The sequence below is a fragment of the Apostichopus japonicus genome, chromosome 23 (assembly GCF_037975245.1).
Source record: "Apostichopus japonicus isolate 1M-3 chromosome 23, ASM3797524v1, whole genome shotgun sequence".
In the NCBI taxonomy this organism is placed as follows: Eukaryota; Metazoa; Echinodermata; class Holothuroidea; order Aspidochirotida; family Stichopodidae; genus Apostichopus; species Apostichopus japonicus.
In genome coordinates, this window is record NC_092583.1 from 6,096,315 (window position 1) to 6,117,171 (window position 20,857).

Consider the following 20,857-nt stretch of genomic DNA (forward strand, 5'->3'; position numbering starts at 1 on the left):
CCTCAGAAAACGGCGCCCACCCCTTTTTCCGGCCTTTAGTACGATTGCAAAGGTTACTGAGCATTCGGCATCGTTAACTACAGTATGAAATGTTTCCCCCGAAACGAATGAGTTACAGTGTTTCTGTATCTTGACCTGCTGGAAAAATCTAATAATAGTTATTACCGACTTTGTGATCCGAGGTAGTCATTGGTCCCGATTGCCGGACCGGACATAGTCCAGATTGCCGGCTTTTCAATCCGCAGTGCCCCCCACAATTTTGCAAGGTCGGTAAGACAGACTCCATAGTTTTCCATTTCGAAAAAAAAATATGAAAGTTACAGCTGTGATGAAAATTGTTTGGTTTTTCGGAAAAATCATGCTGTCTGTTTGGACGTAAAATAAGATCATGTAGAGGTGATGATCCATTCCGGTTGTCGGGTAGATTTGTTCGCCCAGTTTGTTGGGACAATCGTAGATATTTTCATGTGAAAAATCTCCCACCCTCTCCCTCAACAACACACACTGTTGTCGTGACTTATCCTATTTGAAACTTAGTTTGTGGCATCTCGTTGAGAACAATCTGAAGCTGCTCGTAGTACATGGAGAATGTAACTGATAATTAAATAGCAATTATTCAGGGCAACTTATACACAAGAACTGTACTGAATGTAATAGGTCCTCAAACTTGAACGGATCCCATCATTTAAGAAGGTACTTTTTGAGTAATGGAAAGCTATTTCTTGTTACATACACATTCTACATAGTATTAGAATGAACAAAAGGGTTATCTGAGCTGCAAATGCATTGCCTGAATGACTTTGATGACAAAAAACCTAAAAAATACGTATTTGATAATATGTCAATCATATCAAACAGAGCTTTTGAAATATACTGTCAATTTATTACATAACTAGCCCACTAGTATTCATCGGACAAGAACTAAAGAAAATATACCACACAAGGTTGTTCTTTCACTTGTGGGAAGCAATGTAGCTAAATATTAATCGGACAAGTTTAAATGTCATTTTACACGCTATATTTGGCATGGAACAGATCATTAAAACCAACACATTCATAGTATATATAAAAGCAACCATGTGTAACAGTTGCAGGCATACTAGTTTGGATAATTATCGTCTTCGGAGTGCGCTAGTCGTCAGACTCACCACAAGTAAAGCAGGATGTTGCTGCTGATCAACTAAATATTGCATCTGTAAGTAAGGCAGAAACATTATATCTTCCATCACTGAACCAAAATAAGAACCAGGACTGCAGAGAGTTCATGCTGATGCTAGTGCTATTTAATCAGAAATCCAACAAACAATTATCCCATCACTAATACATATCTCTGAAAATATACAAGTTGACATTGGTTTGATATACATGAACTGATGCAGCCCTCAGGTAACATTTGTACATTATTAATGTTAAGTCACAATGATTAGAACGATTTCACGTCAGAAACATAGTTAAGATTTGTCACCAAAAATGTTATATATGCAAAGCAGTACCAAATCTCTTAAGGATATTATACATGGGACTACCTAGACTCAAACCCTCATGATCACATTAAATAGCGATGAAGATTATGCTCAACATGGAAATTACATTGCTGACTGTTTAGTCAAGTTACACACTGCTAGTCCTAAAATGCTGGTGGGATACTAGTTAATAAACAATGCTCCATCACCATAACCATGTGAAGACCTCACCAATCAACATGCTATCAAAAGATCCTGCAATGACCCTCTAATTAATCAACCAGAACATTTGAAATAGACATTCTAGGTAGCGATTCACACAAATGAGTGATTCACGCAAAGAATAACTCCAAGACCGCAAAAAATTGATTTTTTTTTTAACAGGCCTTCACATTTCACAGTCGATGAATAAAAAAGGTAACCTTATCCAGCAGCAACTTACATCAATAAGAATCTTTACAATACATGTACATATGATATAAAAATATGAGCAACAACATACTCCCCATAGGAGTACATTCATTAGCAGAAGCACAGTGCAACCTTTGCAATAAGAATGCACAAATTAATAACTGTTCTTAAAGAACCAGGGGAGACATATGCTCCAATTTTTAATAGAAAGATAGCTTTGAGATATGCGAGGAGGGGTCACAGTCTTGACTAAGTTATGTATCAGTTATATGTATGCCATGTTTCTTTGCAATACTTGTGTTCTTCTAAACATAAAAGGAACTGATGTCTTTCAGCAATATCTGGTGACCTTCTCCTGGCCTTTGATAAGATATGGAGATGAATTCTTGCCAGATAACATTATTTTGTAATGTATATCAACAATTACCGGGAATGGTTAAATAATAGCTGCTTCAGCACTGTTCAGCCTCATTCAAATCTTATTACAATTCAAAGCTCAAAGTATTAGTGTTCTAGATCAGAACTGAACTAATGTCCTTAGTAGCAAGTCAGTGTTTCCCCAAGATTGACCCTGGAAGCCAACCTTCTGCAGCTGGATTATCTGCTGAGGCAGTCTTAAAAACCAAAAACATATTGCGCTGGTTGGATGCCTGTATGTGAACAGTGTCTCCTTTACTGACAGAGATTTCATCTTCCTTGACGGCCAAATAGTCTTCTTGGACAATGGCTGAATATGAAGACTCAACCTAGCAAAAACAAGAATAAAAAACAACATTTTAGTCATAGCAGGAGAAACTTTAAAACATGTTACTACCATACACTCACATATTTCATATTTTAAAATGAAGGTCTTTCACATATTCAAGGGTTGAGAACTGTTCTCAAAAGATCATTGTTTCCAATTATTTTCTCAGCTTTGCTGTGATAATGGAAAATGCTCTCATGTATCCAACCCTTACCAAGAAGTTTATACATTTTAGAAAGCTCACATACACCATCAGATATGAACCTCTTGGAAACTCTCATATCATCAGCACTATATAGCTAACATCAAAAACAAGTTTATTTCACAATACACAATACACAACTACATTATGCTTCCACCCTCAATTTTCATTCTCTTTCTTCACATTTATGTTTGAATACAGCAAAGGTGTCAAGTGGATACAAATAACTCAATGGCCCTGCAAAATAGTTCAAAAAGGCTCTTAAACTCTTATGTAATGGCATGAAAGAGACACATCCTCACAGCATTTTGCATGACAAAGACTTTTTTGCTTTGCTTGTATTTTGTTATACATATGAATATGGAACAATGTCAACAATTCAGAAGAGAATGTTTGTTTTTATCTTCATAATATTGAACTACCTTCTTCACAGAGATCATAACATTTCTACAAAACGTTTGATGAAATTCTGAATACAGAGAACCTGGACAAGTAAAGCAAACATTCCAAATGTAGCAGGTTTCAAAGAAGAAACCAACAAGATAATAATAGGAAAGAGAAGCTTTTAAAGATCATTTACTGATATGACCATCTTATGTGATTCACTTCATAGATGAATCAAGTAATAACTAGCCAAATATAGGTTTTGTTAATTCAATCATATCTTGAATTCTGCACAAGATCTCAAGATGAAGTTTTTTACTAACATTGTGGAAAAATCTTCTTTTCCATGTAAGTGTTACATTGTCTGACACCAGAATATCCTTTGCATTACATTTCAGCAGAGGCATGCAAAGTTTAACTAGTTGATTTAAACTTTGTTCATTAAACTGACTGTTGCAATACATTATATTCAACTTTGAGATATTGAGTAGAGTATGTCACTCAATGGTGACAGCAGCTAACAGCAGCTAATAATGATTGTCTGACAGTTCTCCATTGTGCATGTAGAGCTGCCTAAGGTTTCCATCACTCCAAAAACCAAACAATTTGAGGAATTAAAGCTATTGTTTCCTGAATAAACTTAAGTGACCATCTGAATTTTGGTGATAATAGCTCCTTTTCTCAGAAAGAACCATTGGATTGGTTCAGAGGAAAGGTAAACAACAGTTACAACTTGTTACAAACAATACAGACACACAGACATCTCTAGTTGACATGAATAATGGTAATGGAAGCTTTGCAACCGAAAACATGACAAAAGGGAAAGGTGTAGTATGAGGAGAAACATGATGATCAGTCTTGTAGCAAATGTAATGAATGAATCACCATCAATGTAAGACATGGCCATTGTCTACCGGTAGGTAGGGTAGTGTGGGTGAACAGGATGTAGGTCTAATGAATATGATTATTCCTGATGTTACTATGTTACTGCTATATGCTTCACAAGGTCTTTTGAATACCTAGAATAATACTTGCATCACTTGAAAAACAACTTCATTTAGTATGTGTAAGAATATTGAACAAATGTGATCAACGAAATAAAGTTTGGTATTACAACTGTACAACGCAAGGATTAATACTTGACTGCAATTGGATCATTCAGTAAGATAGTTTTACTGCACAGCAACTACTCCATGTATACTTATGAAATATTTCTTGATGAGTACCACAATAAAGGCAACATCAATGCCACACTGGTATTTACAGACAAATATGTAGAAGGCTTGAATTGACTATCATTGATACAAGGGTTATGTTTTCATTATTTGAAGAGAATAACTGTTAAACTGAAATATGATGCTTACATGAGTGAGTGAATGAATGAGTGTGAAGTAGTCTTATGAAGAAATTAAATGTGCAAGAGAATACCCATGTGGTAGATTTAAACTTAACAATCATAGCTATTGATTTAATTAAGGCATGGGTGATAGGCAACTAACTGAGGTAGGACTGACACATTCTATTTCATACACCCTAAAACACATGCTTTACGATAATAAACATATAATATGAATTGGAAATATACTACCTTGGACTGTTTAGGTCATACTTTGTTATGAGATCTAAGGCTATTTGTTTAATATGAGGGAAGTGTATTGTATTTTTTCCCTGTAAATTGAGGATACACATGTGAAATTTCTGAGATGAGCTTGTCCTGATCTTTGCTTAGTTCAAACATGAAATGTTGTAATTGTGCTAGATGTTTGCTCACTGAACCAAATATAACACAACACAAGAGAATTGAGTGAAATCACATGCAATATTTCATGGACACTAACAAACAACACATCAGAAGTTTGCACAAGATCACAGAAAATGCAAATGTCCAATGATTAGCAAATAAACTTCAGAAATGCAGCTCATAAGTAGGTAAATCAGGGACACACAGAACAGCATTGTTCTGAAAACCAAAGCAACAGCCAAAAAATACACAAAATATCCTGATGCATGAACCTGTTGAACAAAGGGAAGGTTGGCCAACCAGCAGCAAAAGGCAGGCATGTCTTCACAGTTGGTTTGCTGTTCTCAAATGTTAGCAATGATGTGGGTATACAAGATGAGACAGTGAGGAGACACTAAAAGAAAGTGTAGATGTAAAGGAATCACACAGATAGAGTGACAGAGTGTCTTATCGGTGCAGAAGTGCAACTATCATCTCTAAGAAACAAAGCATCATTGTTCTTACTCACAAACGCCTCGTCTGGTTCTGAACTGGAGGCAGATGTCAAACTCAGCCTACACTGTTGGAGGTGAAGTAAATCCTTGGCACCGTTTTCCTTTGTTGCTCTGGTATCTGACTCTGAGCTACCAGTCTGCCTAATCACATCCACAGCAGAATCCTTTTGAATGGACCCTGTGGATGCTCTCTTGGATCGTAAGGAGACTCCACTGTCCCTTGAAGGACTACTGACTTCACACCTACCACTACTACAAACACCTAGAGAAAGGCTGCTTTTGTCTTCAGCCGGTAAACTCCCTCCATGAGCACTTTGTGTCCGCATCAAGGGGTTTTTATCAGGATTTGTTTCACCTAGATCTTTCTGACTTGATGTTGGAGATGACTTTTGACTATTTTTACTAAGACTTTCTTTTGAAGAACCTGACTCTTTGCTACCTTTATGCAAACTTTCCTTTGATCCCATAGGACTTGTATCTCTTGATTTACTTGGTCTGAATGAATGGAAAAGCCCATCCAAAAATTTACGTTTAAATGACGGTGAATTGGGAAGGTCATCTTTTTCTCCAACATTTTTGGAAGTCGTACCTTTTGCACCTCCTTTGGCCTCTTTGTCTGCAGTTTTTCCATCTGATTTACGTTTGGAGTGTGATCCTGCCTTTTCCTTGTCTTTGAGTTCTGGCAGTGATATTGCAGCAGGTGCAGTCTGGTTTTTTCTTCGGTTGTTCTTTAAGCTGCTAAACTGTACATGCTGTTTTTGAAGTGATGTAGAACCTTCATTTTGAGAGTTAGCTTTGCGTAACTTGGTGCTAGCAGCACCGGACTGAGTAGGAACAGGAGCTGGAGGTAATCCCAAGGAGTCCAATCTGTAATATCAAGTAAAACTAGAGAGTAAATACACTGAAGGTGTCTAAATGTTAATAGCCTACAAACTTATCCTTTGGAAATGTTAAACCTTACTTACCAATGTATGTGATAGTATAAAAAATGGAAGTAACAATGTCAAGAAAATGGAAATATCGAAGCATTTTCCTGGACACCACATTTTACTTTGTAGGTATCTAGTACTTAAAAGAATATTCCAGAAGTTTTTGTAATATGATAGATAGAAGTCACAACCATGTTTTCACTGTTAAATGTTGGGGTTTCAAATGTCATTTTCTTTAACCTGTAAATCAGATATGGTGAAGTGTTTATTTTGTATTTGGGGGGTTATCTATCATTAATATGAAAACCTCAGTACTATTCTTTTAATAGCATAATCATCTTAAACCTTAAAACAAGCAACAAAATCTTACCCACTGTCTAGACCCATCTGTTTGTTCTGATATGCAATTGGTGATTGCAGTGCTAGAAATGGAAAAGAAAAATGTATCACAAGGAATGAAATAGCAATTAAGTCAGATAAATCAAAGTGACTAGTTATAAATCATAGGGATAACAAAGCATTTCATAATCCTACTAACTTCTTCTCCTTATCATATATTTTATTATCCCTCCAGTCTGTGTGAAAAAGTATTAAACTTTGTATTGAAATGTTAGGATTGGTCCCAAAGTGATGCATTATTCAAAGTGTCTGTTGAAATTGAGATTATTGACTAATGGACCTGAGGGAACTACCACAAACTAGCATGCCAATTGAGCAGGTGTTATATCACAGACTTCCAAACTAGCAATCAAAAATGTACAAAAAGACCACTCAGTAATATGCGTGAGAAAAACCAATGGTGCACATGGTCAACAGTCCATGTGCTATCAACTAACACCATATATATCAACAACCCATTTAATTTTTCATAAGATATAGTTAGTAGCATAGCTAAACAGTTCAAAAGCGAGAGCCCTTCACGGTGACTTCCATCTCAACTGCTGTTGACACAAAGCCATAGATGTAATAATATGCATTTTCTCAGGTTTTTTTAAAAGTCACCCTGGAGATTAACTGTTTCTACCACTTTACCACTCAAAATTCAAGAGTGGCACACACTACAACAGAGAGCACAAACTGAACAGCGATAATGTTGTATGTGACAGAGCACTGGTCCTTATATCTTACAAATTGCACTTATTCTTCCTGAAATGTGTGACTTTTTTGTATTCAAAACCAGAACTTTGAGGAAAACCTCAACATTTTGACAATTTGTATCAGAATTTATCTGAAAACTAATACTTTATATAAAAATTTCCACTATACGCTTGAAAAAAGGACCTTGTAATGTCGGAAGATTGACTTGTATCGAAATTTGACTTGTATCAAACTTCTGACTTCGCTACCCCAATGTGTATCCAAAGTTCAACTAGTTTGTATAATATTTTCATTTGTCTTTTTACAATTTTCTTACTGCTTGTGTTGATGTTGTATTTTGATATCTGGAGATCATAATCTCATAATTTTGACTTTTCATCTGAATATATAATTTGTTAATTTTGGCTTTAATTGAAATTGTGGCTTGTACTAGAAAATTTCTACAAATTTGAAGCAATTGTAATTATTTCATCTCTTTCAACTTTTTGTCGATAGTTAGAGAACAGAAATCACAAAATCTACAGACCATGAGGTGTATGTAATAAAAATTGATAATTTTACTGCCTTTCACTCTATTTTCTAAATTAATACAATGATTCAGCAGAAAGATTGAGCACTGCCATGGAGTGCATCCCTAGTTGAACCAGTTTATAGATTAATTGTGTATTCCTTCCTGGCATTGACATATCTCTGTGCTTGAATTAATGCAGTTGATACTATTTCAGACTGGTTCATGCAGTGTGTTGTGAGCAGTTGATCTATCTGTCAACTGGAAAGAACAGCTATTAACCACACAAGACAGACTATGGCATTGGCATGTTCTCATTCATAATTTATTCATGCAAAAACATGACTTCACTAGTGGCCCAAGCTCACTGAAGAGCTATGCCTTCTGGATATAGTGTTCACAAGCTTTCTGTTAAAAATAGCATTAAGTCCCACCTACTATTTTTGCTAGTAATTATATTCAACATCAACATTTTCATAGCATGAACCCTTCCATACTTGCTAACATCACACACATGTGAAATACAACAGAAAACAAAATTGTAGTTGTTAATATATGGTAATTTTTATAGTCCTACATTATGTCCCCCCCCCCAACCCAATCATTAATATGAATGACATTGTTCTTAAACCATGGTGCGTATGAACAGCTCAATGGCTATCTGTATGCAATATATGACATGAAATTTAATGCAAACTTCCAGAGATATCTATCCTGCTAACAAGCTTTCTTTAAAAAAAAAATTAAGCCTGCCTCCCACATGCACATTCAATAATTGCAACATTTTTATAACATAAACAATTACATAGCAAACTAGGGCCATTTTAATATTGGAACATTATGCTCCGCCAACATTTTAATATGCATGAATAAAAACAATGGAGCACATATACAGCCCAATACCCCTTAAAATTAGAATTGTTGCGAGGACATGTTGATTCATTAGAAATCACAACCGAGAACCTGGAATTCTTTGTTCAAGTCCTTGGTCAGAATAAAAAAACAAACGCACGCACACATATAGTGTATACATATATATATATATATATATATATATAAATTTATATGTGTGTGTATATATATATATATATATTTCTCACAGATATATGTATTTTTGTCTAAATCAACAAGGAGTATCAACTGAATTACATTTGTCCATGTTTGTCTATAATCTACAACTTCCCTTGTCAATGGCATAATCTCAGTAAATTTGGCTCATGTTGACCTAGTCATTAACATCTTGCTCTCCCAATTGTGTAGACAGTGTAAATTGCAGACAGCAGCAAACAGCAACAAATTGTTGATCATGTTGACCATGTAAACATAACAGAAATCAAGTATAACACCGTTGATGAATTACCTCTGAGAAAGTTTTGCTGCTGCTGTAGGAGGCTTTCCAATTCGTTTACCCAACTTTCTTTTTCTTCATCACTTTCTGCCTGTAGTAGCAACTCTTCAGCACCTCGTTTTGCTATTTTAAATCTAAGAGGTTCTCCATCATCAATCAACTTCATCTCATTAACCTTGAAGAAAAACAAACAAGTATATTTCTTTATCTGATTGGTTCTTCTCTGTTAGCTGAAAAATTGTTGATCTGTGTCGTAGAAACACAAGGCCAGAGCAAATAAAATGATATACACTCACCTTCATGCTGTTCTTAAAGATGTAACCTGGATTGCTGAAACCTTTCTTTTTCTCCAGAGGTTCACTAAGAATAATGATTTGCTCAAATAGAAATATCCTTCTCTCCTTCCACTTGGGTGCAGAGATGCTCTCTGAGACAGATAGTGTTCCTTGTCTTAGTAGAGGACCTTGGGCGTTAATTTTGCCCTGAAATGATACAAAAATATCATGAAATAAATACATAGAAGAAAAAGCTGATGATTGGAATATACTGATAAATTTCACAAGTGGAGACAGTTGAAGCTACTGTGACTTCACAGTTTGTCTCTCAGAGCAAAGAGCACAAATAACCTCTTTACATGTAAAATAACAATGCTAATTACATGACACAGGCAATCAATGAGCTGCCGTCTATAAAGTGAAATTCAGTATAATGGTACCAACCACCAAATACTACTAGTTTGGTAGTTAGCCAACTGCTTTCTCTAACAAAACAAGAAACAGAAACAAATCCCATCTGGTACTTATTAATCAATGTGAAATAACCAAACCCCATTGGTCAAATAATCCAGAGGTGTAAGGAACATGGCTCTTATTGGATGCATCAGAACCTAATCCATACAAACACTTTAACTATTCCTGTAGATACAGGTTTGGAACAATGACTGCCACTTACAATACTATGCAATGACTTCCACCATCAATAGTCTTGTTTCAGCAAGGTCTTTTGTTCTCCTGACTTGTATGTATTACAAGCTATGAGTATGGGTGGTGTGGAAATTAAATGACTTTTATGTATTACAAGCTATGAGTATGAGTGGTGTGGTAATTAAATGACTTCTATGTATTACAAGCTATGAGTATGAGTGATGTGGGAATTAAACGACTTGTATGTAATACAAGTTATGAGTATGGGTGGTGTGGGAATTAAATGACTTGTATGTATTACAAGCTTTGAGTATGGGTGGTGAGGTAATTAAATGACTTCTATGTATTACAAGTTATGAGTATGGGTGGTGTGGGAATTAAATGACTTGTATGTATTACAAGTTATGAGTATGGGTGGTGTGGGAATTAAATGACTTGTATGTATTACAAGCTTTGAGTATGGGTGGTGTGGGAATTAAATGACTTCTATGTATTACAAGTTATGAGTATGGGTGGTGTGGGAATTAAATGACTTCTATGTATTACAAGCTATGAGTAAGAGTGGTGTGGGAATTAAACGACTTCTATGTATTACAAGCTTTGAGTATGGGTGGTGTGGGAATTAACTGACTTGTATGTATTACAAGCTATGAGTATGGGAATTAAAAGACTTGTATGTATTACAAGCTTTGAGTATGGGTGGTGTGGGAATTAAATGACTTCTATGTATTACAAGCTTTGAGTATTGGTGGTGTGGGGATTAAATGACTTCTATGTATTACAAGCTTTGAGTATGGGTGGTGTGGGAATTAAATGACTTGTATGTATTACAAGTTATGAGTGTGGGTGGTGTGGGAATTAAACGACTTGTATGTATAACAAGCTTTGAGTATGGGTGGTGTGGGAATTAAATGACTTCTATGTATTACAAGCTATGAGTATTGGTGGTTTGGTAATTAAATGACTTCTATGTAATACAAGCTTTGAGTATGGGTGGTGTGGGAATTAAATGACTTCTATGTATTACAAGCTATGAGTAAGAGTGGTGTGGGAATTAAACGACTTCTATGTATTACAAGCTTTGAGTATGGGTGGTGTGGGAATTAAATGACTTGTATGTATTACAAGCTATGATTATGAGTGGTGTGGGAATTACACGACTTGTATGTAATACAAGCTTTGAGTATGGGTGGTGTGGTAATTAAATGACTTCTATGTATTACAAGTTATGAGTATTGGTGGTGTGAGAATTAAATGACTTGTATGTATTACAAGCTTTGAGTATGGGTGGTGTGGGAATTAAATGACTTCTATGTATTACAAGCTTTGAGTATGGGTGGTGTGGGAATTAAATGACTTGTATGTATTACAAGTTATGAGTATGGGTGGTGTGGGAATTAAATGACTTGTATGTATTACAAGTTATGAGTATGGGTGGTGTGGGAATTAAATGACTTGTATGTATTACAAGCTTTGAGTATGGGTGGTGTGGGAATTAAATGACTTGTATGTATTACAAGTTATGAGTATGGGTGGTGTAAGAATGAAATGACTTGTATGTATTACAAGCTTTGAGTATGGGTGGTGTGGGAATTAAATGACTTGTATGTATTACAAGTTATGAGTATGGGTGGTGTGGGAATTAAATGACTTGTATGTATTACAAGTTATGAGTATGGGTGGTGTGGGAATTAAATGACTTGTATGTATTACAAGCTTTGAGTATGGGTGGTGTGGGAATTAAATGACTTGTATGTATTACAAGTTATGAGTATGGGTGGTGTAGGAATTAAACGACTTGTATGTAATACAAGCTTTGAGTATGGGTGGTGTGGGAATTAAATGACTTCTATGTATTACAAGCTATGAGTAAGAGTGGTGTGGGAATTAAACGACTTCTATGTATTACAAGCTTTGAGTATGGGTGGTGTGGGAATTAACTGACTTGTATGTATTACAAGCTATGAGTATGGGAATTAAAAGACTTGTATGTATTACAAGCTTTGAGTATGGGTGGTGTGGGAATTAAATGACTTCTATGTATTACAAGCTTTGAGTATTGGTGGTGTGGGAATTAAATGACTTCTATGTATTACAAGCTTTGAGTATGGGTGGTGTGGGAATTAAATGACTTGTATGTATTACAAGTTATGAGTGTGGGTGGTGTGGGAATTAAACGACTTGTATGTATAACAAGCTTTGAGTATGGGTGGTGTGGGAATTAAATGACTTGTATGTATTACAAGCTTTGAGTATGTGTGGTGTGGGAATTAAATGACTTGTATGTATTACAAGCTATGAGTATTGGTGGTTTGGTAATTAAATGACTTCTATGTAATACAAGCTTTGAGTATGGGTGGTGTGGGAATTAAATGACTTCTATGTATTACAAGCTATGAGTAAGAGTGGTGTGGGAATTAAACGACTTCTATGTATTACAAGCTTTGAGTATGGGTGGTGTGGGAATTAAATGACTTGTATGTATTACAAGCTATGATTATGAGTGGTGTGGGAATTAAACGACTTGTATGTAATACAAGCTTTGAGTATGGGTGGTGTGGGAATTAAATGACTTGTATGTATTACAAGTTATGAGTATGGGTGGTGTGGGAATTAAATGACTTGTATGTATTACAAGTTATGAGTATTGGTGGTGTGGGAATTAAATGACTTCTATGTATTACAAGCTATGAGTATTGGTGGTGTGGGAATTAAATGACTTGTATGTATTACAAGCTTTGAGTATGGGTGGTGTGGGAATTAAATGACTTCTATGTATTACAAGTTATGAGTATGGGTGGTTTGGGAATTAAATGACTTGTATGTATTACAAGTTATGAGTATGGGTTGTGTGGGAATTAAATGACTTCTATGTATTACAAGCTTTGAGTAAGGGTGGTGTGGGAATTAAATGACTTGTATGTATTACAAGTTATGAGTATGGGTGGTGTGGGAATTAAATGACTTGTATGTATTACAAGCTTTGAGTATGGGTGGTGTGGGAATTAAATGACTTGTATGTATTACAAGCTTTGGGTATGGGTGGTGTGGGAATTAAATGACTTGTATGTATTACAAGCTATGAGTATGGGTGGTGTGGGAATTAAATGACTTGTATGTATTACAAGCTTTGAGTATGGGTGGTGTGGGAATTAAATGACTTCTATGTATTACAAGTTATGAGTATGGGTGGTGTGGGAATTAAATGACTTGTATGTATTACAAGCTTTGAGTATGGGTGGTGTGGGAATTAAATGACTTCTATGCATTGCAAGTTATGAGTATGGGTGGTGTGGGAATTAAATGAGTAATGTGGATTAGTCAAGCAAACTAATACCTGTAGTGATAACAGTCCCTGACAACTGTATCACATTTAAGATGACAATGAAATTGATACAGAACTCTGAAAAATGTAGTGACTTATCTAACAAAGAATGTTGAATGCGGCTTTCATATTGAGAAGAAATTCGCTGTATGAGATGGGAGAAAAATTCTATTCTATGCTTTACAGTTCAGTAAAAATGACTTTATTTGCACAAAGACAGTTAAGAGCAAAAAATGAATGTGGATACAACTCCCCAATGGAGGCAACTATAAATGAGAAGATTTGATACTGATAATACCTATCAGAATAGCCATAGAAAGAGTATAGGCAATACTTAAGCCAGTGATATCAGGATGAATTAAACCCTGAAGCCCTTAGTTGGTGACAATCACTATTTCAACCATTTATTTGCTGGTGTACCAGTCAGGAGTGCATAACATGAAGTCATGCTTGTTTTATTCAAGCAACTACATTCATGATTTGTATGTATTAAGTTGATTTGTACTGATTTGCTTGTAAATATGTAAATACAAGCCAATCAACCCAGAATATTGTCTGGGAAATACAAATGCAAACAGGGTAAGTGATTCCTTGGCAAATTTGCACTAATGCAGACCTCAGCAGTCTACTACACTGAACTTTGTGAGTTATTGTGTTTGCATTTCTGAGACTTTGGCACAGACAACAATAGAGTTATTGTTATCTTAATACCAGTATGAACTTCAGTAAGGATACACTTTGAGTTACCATGTTTAAAAGGTTTTCATACTCTGAGCTCTGATGACCTCAAATGACCGATGACTTTCAAATGATTCTTGTACTCAATAAGGTATATCTACATACCAAGTATGAAGTTCTTCCACCTCAGACCTTTTGAAAGTACAGTGTTTTACATTCAGACTGAGGACCACATTGTGTTTTCCATTGTTCAAATTTATGTACTCTAACCTTAACAATAGCAATTATAACTAGAATCCTTCTGAGGATATGGTGATTCTTTTCAAATGATGTCTGAGGACTAAGAATTGCTTTGTTCAAGTACTAAGTCAGAACACAAGACAAGTGCACACACACATAATCTATCACAAAGATTCCTTTTGCCTAGAGCAAGGACTAGAAAATAATGTAATCATACATATTTTCTAAAAACTTACAGCAGTTATAAAGGTTCTCCAAAATTGAAAATTTATATTGTTAATTGACCTTTAAGGTTCCATATCGTAGGCTTGAACAGTGTGTTTTATTGAATGTGATGAATAGAATTTCTCCATCTATATGTAAACCAGGAGATTGAATGGATATTACCATCAGATCATCTGGTTGATAGCTGTTCTAGGTGAGAAATATTTACTTCCATCCATTTTAAAATGGATTTTACTTGTGTACACAATGGGATCAGTTATCTGAAATATATTAAACATAAGGTCACAGTTATATACTTACATCCCAGCCCTGAAGTCTGCTTACAGCCATCATATCATTGGCCTGCTTAGGCACAACGCACATGATACGTACTGCTGTCTGAAATCAGAGAAATAAACACAAATACATTGATAAAACTAAGCAAACTTATTATGTGAGTCATGAATTATGTTTGCATCTTCTATTCTTCGTGTTAAGAAAATATATAGCCATCCATCGAATAAAAGCTGCCTTTAACGTGATCATTTGAAGTTTTAAGACTTTTTTCTCTATTATAGTGTAAGAAAAGACTCAAGTGTACCTGGATAGATTGCACCTCCAAGTAACAAACGACAAAGCCTACCTCAGAGTTTTTGCATTCTATGATGGTTGACCAGCCTACAGAATACGACTGATTCCTTCATGTTTGTCCTGTACGCTTTTCTAGATGGAATGATTTGAATATCTTCCCTGCATTCATGCTAACAATCATGACCTTTCCTTTTTACTCTGAATAATGATAACAATTTATTGTGTGGAACTGTAATAGCAGTAATAGCAGGTCCTGTGTAGTTCTTATCTTTTGCTTTTGAAAGGTGATGTTTTTGTTGTAAAACTTACTTTTGTAATTTCACACACAGTTTATACGAAGAAGCCCAAACCTTGTGAGACTAATGTAAAAGAAGACTTTATGGTGCCATATTTCTAAGGAGTAATGCTGTCTGAAAATATTCTTTGCACCTCCTTTCAATAGCAAAAGCTGCATACTGTTCCAGGAGCAACTTGCAGATAATAACTGGGTGAGAAAATAGTGAATCCAACAGGTCGATAGAATAGTATTAATGATGTGATAAAATCCAAGCATCAAGTCAGTTTGTGATGCCAAAATAGTCATACCTCAAGAGCTACTGAATCTAAAATAGTCATACCTCAAGAGCTACTGAATCTAAAATAGTCATACCTCAAGAGCTACTGAATCTAAACCGGCCTTCTGTGTCTGTCTAAGGAAATCCTGAAAGAAAACAAGTAAACAAACCAGCTGATTATCAAGTGAATGTTGATTAGATTGGAGGATAAGCTCTTGTTTTCACCACAACTGCTGTTTTGAAACACAAGCGATACTTTAGAAAGAGAATAATTTCATCACTTGTTGTGACTGTAAGTGGACTCAAAAACCATTTTCTAAAATATTCAGTACCACTCTTTCACACCTGATAGAAATGCAGGACTGATTATATAGAACCTCATTATTATGTTGGGTAATACACAATATATCTGTCTTCTTTTCCTGATAGGATTTTGCACATACGAATCCAATCTGAAGTGTGCAAACTACTTGCAACATACCTTCAAGAGCAGTTGATACTTCATAATACGTTGCACTGGTTTGATCAAAAGATCAGAAAGACTCAATTTGTGGTTCATCTTTACTCGCAGCTCCTTAATTTGAGAAGAAAAGAGGAAGAGATATCTCAAGTACTTAAAATGCAGAGTTTGATAAGATAGCAAATTGAATATCACTAAAAATCAAACTACAATTGAAAACAAGATTCAGCAACAAAAGAAAAATGACTTACTTCAAAGAAAGACTCAAATTCATTTACAATATACTCTGACTTGGGCTTGTTCTGGCAATAAACCACATACATATGCAAGCGACGTTCCTGAAGAAAAACAAGAAAGAAACTGACAACAATGAAACAGTACTATATCATACTATCAAAATAATGTAACACACATGTAATGCAAGTGCTGGTACATTACCAGGCTTTGAATGGCACCAACTTGTTATTAATCCAAACTCACTGATAAATAAGGAAACCAATGAGCCCTCTAATATTAAGATTCCAGATTTACAAGGCTGACAAGGACAACACAACATACCTTAGGGCTCTTGAAGGTCTAGCAATTATAGCCAACTTGAGCATGTTAAGAAATATGTATAAAGGAAACTACCTATGACATAGGGACAGACACTGGAATGATTTACCAAACTCATATTTTTTTTTTAGAAAATTAATTTAACAAACTAACGTTTAGTAATGACATCTAGCAATATCATAATATTTAAAATAATACCATTTACACACTGTATAGACAGAACCAAGTTAAATCTGTTCATTTAAAATGGATGTTTATTATTACATTACACTTGAATTTCTTAAATGATCACTTCTCTAACACTATAACAGCCAATGAGACACTTACATATCTTTTGAAGAGCGGAGCCAATCTCTCTGGATCCTCAGCACACTTGTTTAGTTCCATTTCAAATGTACTGTGAAGGAAATTTAATAACATGAATTGGTTGAAATTCAATTTACCATATTACCTATTAAAGGTAGTAGTAAACACATCACTAACATACTGTGTAAAAATTTTTGATAATTACTAGCTATTAAAAGCTTGATTGACCAAAGATGACAGACTTACTCTCTATGAAATTCATAAATGCGTGCAATATTTCCAAAGACCATCTTCACTTTACCGTCTTCAAAGTCTGGCGGACGACTTTCGGCATCTTTCATTCTTTCCATATAGCCCTGGAAAGACAAAAATAAAAAAGTGACATATTTGCATAAATTAGTACTAAGAGTTAATCAGCTCAGTGTCTTGTTGATTGTCTCCAATTGAGACTTTTGTGAGTTTCCATTATAAACTGTTTGTTTGTGTTCATCTATTCTTCTTACTTTGCTTTTCTTATTTTGTTTTGAAAATTATACGTTACGTAATTCTTTTATGTAATGCATGGCCTACGTTTACAATCTTTGTAGAGCCTTCTGTGGGTTCCTCAAAAACTTTTTCACTTTGTTATTCGGTATTTGATTACAATTTTGTTACAACAAAATGAGTTTCAATAAATGTTATTAAATGAAAATCAAAACTGATATACTTTTGAATCCATTCAGCATGTACTATTATAAATAGAGGTAGAATTACAATGAATTAGCAATGTGTACATGGCTATCACATTGATGGAAAATATTACATAGCTGCAAATAGACCTAGCAATGTGAACATGGCTATCACATTGATGGAAAATATTACATAGCTGCAAATAGAACCTAGCAATGTAAACATGGCTATCACATTGATGGAAAATATAACATAGCTGCAAATAGACCTAGCAATGTGTACATGGCTATCACATTGATGGAAAATATTACATAGCTGCAAATAGACCTAGCAATGTGAACATGGCTATCACATTGATGGAAAATATTACATAGCTGCAAATAGACCTAGCAATGTGAACATGGCTATCACATTGATGGAAAATATTACATAGCTGCAAATAGACCTAGCAATGTAAACATGGCTATCACATTGATGGAAAATATTACATAGCTGCAAATAGACCTAGCAATGTGTACATGGCTATCACATTGATGGAAAATATTACATAGCTGCAAATAGACCTAGCAATGTGAACATGGCTATCACATTGATGGAAAATATTACATAGCTGCAAATAGACCTAGCAATGTAAACATGGCTATCACATTGATGGAAAATATTACATAGCTGCAAATAGACCTAGCAATGAGTACATGGCTATCACATTGATGGAAAATATTACATAGCTGCAAATAGACCTAGCAATGAGTACATGGCTATCACATTGATGGAAAATATTACATAGCTGCAAATAGACCTAGCAATGTGTACATGGCTATCACATTGATGGAAAATATTACATAGCTGCAAATAGACCTAGCAATGTGTACATGGCTATCACATTGATGGAAAATATTACATAGCTGCAAATAGACCTAGCAATGTGCACATGGCTATCACATTGATGGAAAATATTACATAGCTGCAAATAGACCTAGCAATGTGTACATGGCTATCACATTGATGGAAAATATTACATAGCTGCAAATAGACCTAGCAATGTGTACATGGCTATCACATTGATGGAAAATATTACATAGCTGCAAATAGACCTAGCAATGTGTACATGGCTATCACATTGATGGAAAATATTACATAGCTGCAAATAGACCTAGCAATGTAAACATGGCTATAACATTGATGGAAAATATTACATAGCTGCAAATAGACCTAGCAATGTGTACATGGCAAACACATTGATGGAAAATATTACATAGCTGCAAATAGACCTAGCAATGTGTACATGGCTATCACATTGATGGAAAATATTACATAGCTGCAAATAGACCTAGCAATGTGTACATGGCTATAACATTGATGGAAAATATTACATAGCTGCAAATAGACCTAGCAATGTGTACATGGCTATAACATTGATGGAAAATATTACATAGCTGCAAATAGACCTAGCAATGTGAACATGGCTATCACATTGATGGAAAATATTACATAGCTGTCAATAGACCTAGCAATGTGTACATGGCTATCACATTGATGGAAAATATTACATAGCTGCAAATAGACCTAGCAATGTGTACATGGCTATCACATTGATGGAAAATATAACATAGCTGCAAATAGACCTAGCAATGTGTACATGGCTATCACATGATGGAAAATATTACATAGCTGCAAATAGACCTAGCAATGTGTACATGGCTATCACATTGATGGAAAATATTACATAGCTGTCAATAGACCTAGCAATGTAAACATGGCTATCACATTGATGGAAAATATTACATAGCTGCAAATAGACCTAGCAAAGTGTACATGGCTATCACATTGATGGAAAATATAACATAGCTGCAAATAGACCTAGCAATGTGTACATGGCTATCACATGATGGAAAATATTACATAGCTGCAAATAGACCTAGCAATGTGTACATGGCTATCACATTGATGGAAAATATTACATAGCTGCAAATAGACCTAGCAATGTGTACATGGCTATCACATTGATGGAAAATATTACATAGCTGCAAATAGACCTAGCAATGTGAACATGGCTATCACATTGATGGAAAATATTACATAGCTGCAAATAGACCTAGCAATGTGTACATGGCTATCACATTGATGGAAAATATTACATAGCTGCAAATAGACCTAGCAATGTGTACATGGCTATCACATTGATGGAAAATATTACATAGCTGCAAATAGACCTAGCAATGTGAACATGGCTATCACATTGATGGAAAATATTACATAGCTGCAAATGATCTGCAAATGAATGCTACTTGCTAGCATTTACTTGGATCAGCATATATACATCTACTGTATGTATATACGTGGTTATTCTGGACTAAGTGTTATTACCATTTTGAAAGTTAACATGTCTTATCCAGTGTTACAGTAGCCGCTGTAACATTAATGCAACAAACAACTAATAGCCACTCTTCATTGGTTTTTAAGGTGACAGAAGTTATTATAGGAAAACGAACAACTGCCTGAAAGAATAACATAGTCACAAGTTGTAAGTTGTCTCTTATAAGCCTACCTAATAGTTAAAAAGAAATGTGGTTCCCACAATATTCACCCCAAATCAGTTTAATGCAATGCCACTTTAATATAAATAGGATAATGACATTGAAATTGTCAGAATTAATACATTAGGTGATTTTAAAGTACACAAATGTAATTCCATTGTTGCAAAATTACACAAAATATTTGTTCTTTGGTTTTTTTGTTACTCTGTTTGATGCTGAAGTGTGAAGTTAATAATATACCAATGAATGTTGTCAACTCATTTTGTGAGGAATCCCAACTTGACATTTCAAATTGGAGTCAACTCGTAAATAGAAAACATGAACACCTTTGTCAGTGTGCACTATGATATCTAACCTATGACTTTTTGTTTCATATTGAAGCAAAATGTAACAGCTTCAAATTGCGCTGTCTTGAAAACGACATGGAGAAGTTGAATGTAATATCCATAAGGATATTGAAAAATATCTTTCTCTTTCATCAGATGCAATAAC

At 35.0% G+C, this 20,857-nt stretch overlaps 1 protein-coding gene across 3 annotated transcripts in view; it reads right to left on the reverse strand.

Annotated features, from left to right (window-relative positions):
• Positions 1–1,001: 1,001 nt before the first annotated feature.
• The window catches only part of LOC139965052 (triple functional domain protein-like), a 181,361-nt gene continuing 161,505 nt past the window's right edge, over positions 1,002–20,857 (reverse strand). The window contains exons 44-54 of one of the 3 annotated variants that reach the window (XM_071967225.1): positions 17,406–17,515; positions 17,181–17,250; positions 16,550–16,636; positions 16,320–16,412; positions 15,934–15,984; positions 15,015–15,092; positions 9,620–9,805; positions 9,336–9,498; positions 6,740–6,791; positions 5,455–6,307; positions 1,002–2,620 (exon numbers count right to left, since the gene is read on the reverse strand). In XM_071967225.1, the coding sequence (XP_071823326.1) occupies positions 2,423–2,620; positions 5,455–6,307; positions 6,740–6,791; positions 9,336–9,498; positions 9,620–9,805; positions 15,015–15,092; positions 15,934–15,984; positions 16,320–16,412; positions 16,550–16,636; positions 17,181–17,250; positions 17,406–17,515 (1,941 nt within the window). In that variant the 3' untranslated portion in view covers positions 1,002–2,422. Of the gene's footprint in view, positions 2,621–5,450; positions 6,308–6,739; positions 6,792–9,335; positions 9,499–9,619; positions 9,806–15,014; positions 15,093–15,933; positions 15,985–16,319; positions 16,413–16,549; positions 16,637–17,180; positions 17,251–17,405; positions 17,516–20,857 lie in introns of all 3 variants that reach the window. The other 2 variants (XM_071967226.1, XM_071967228.1) reach the window with 2 other exon arrangements.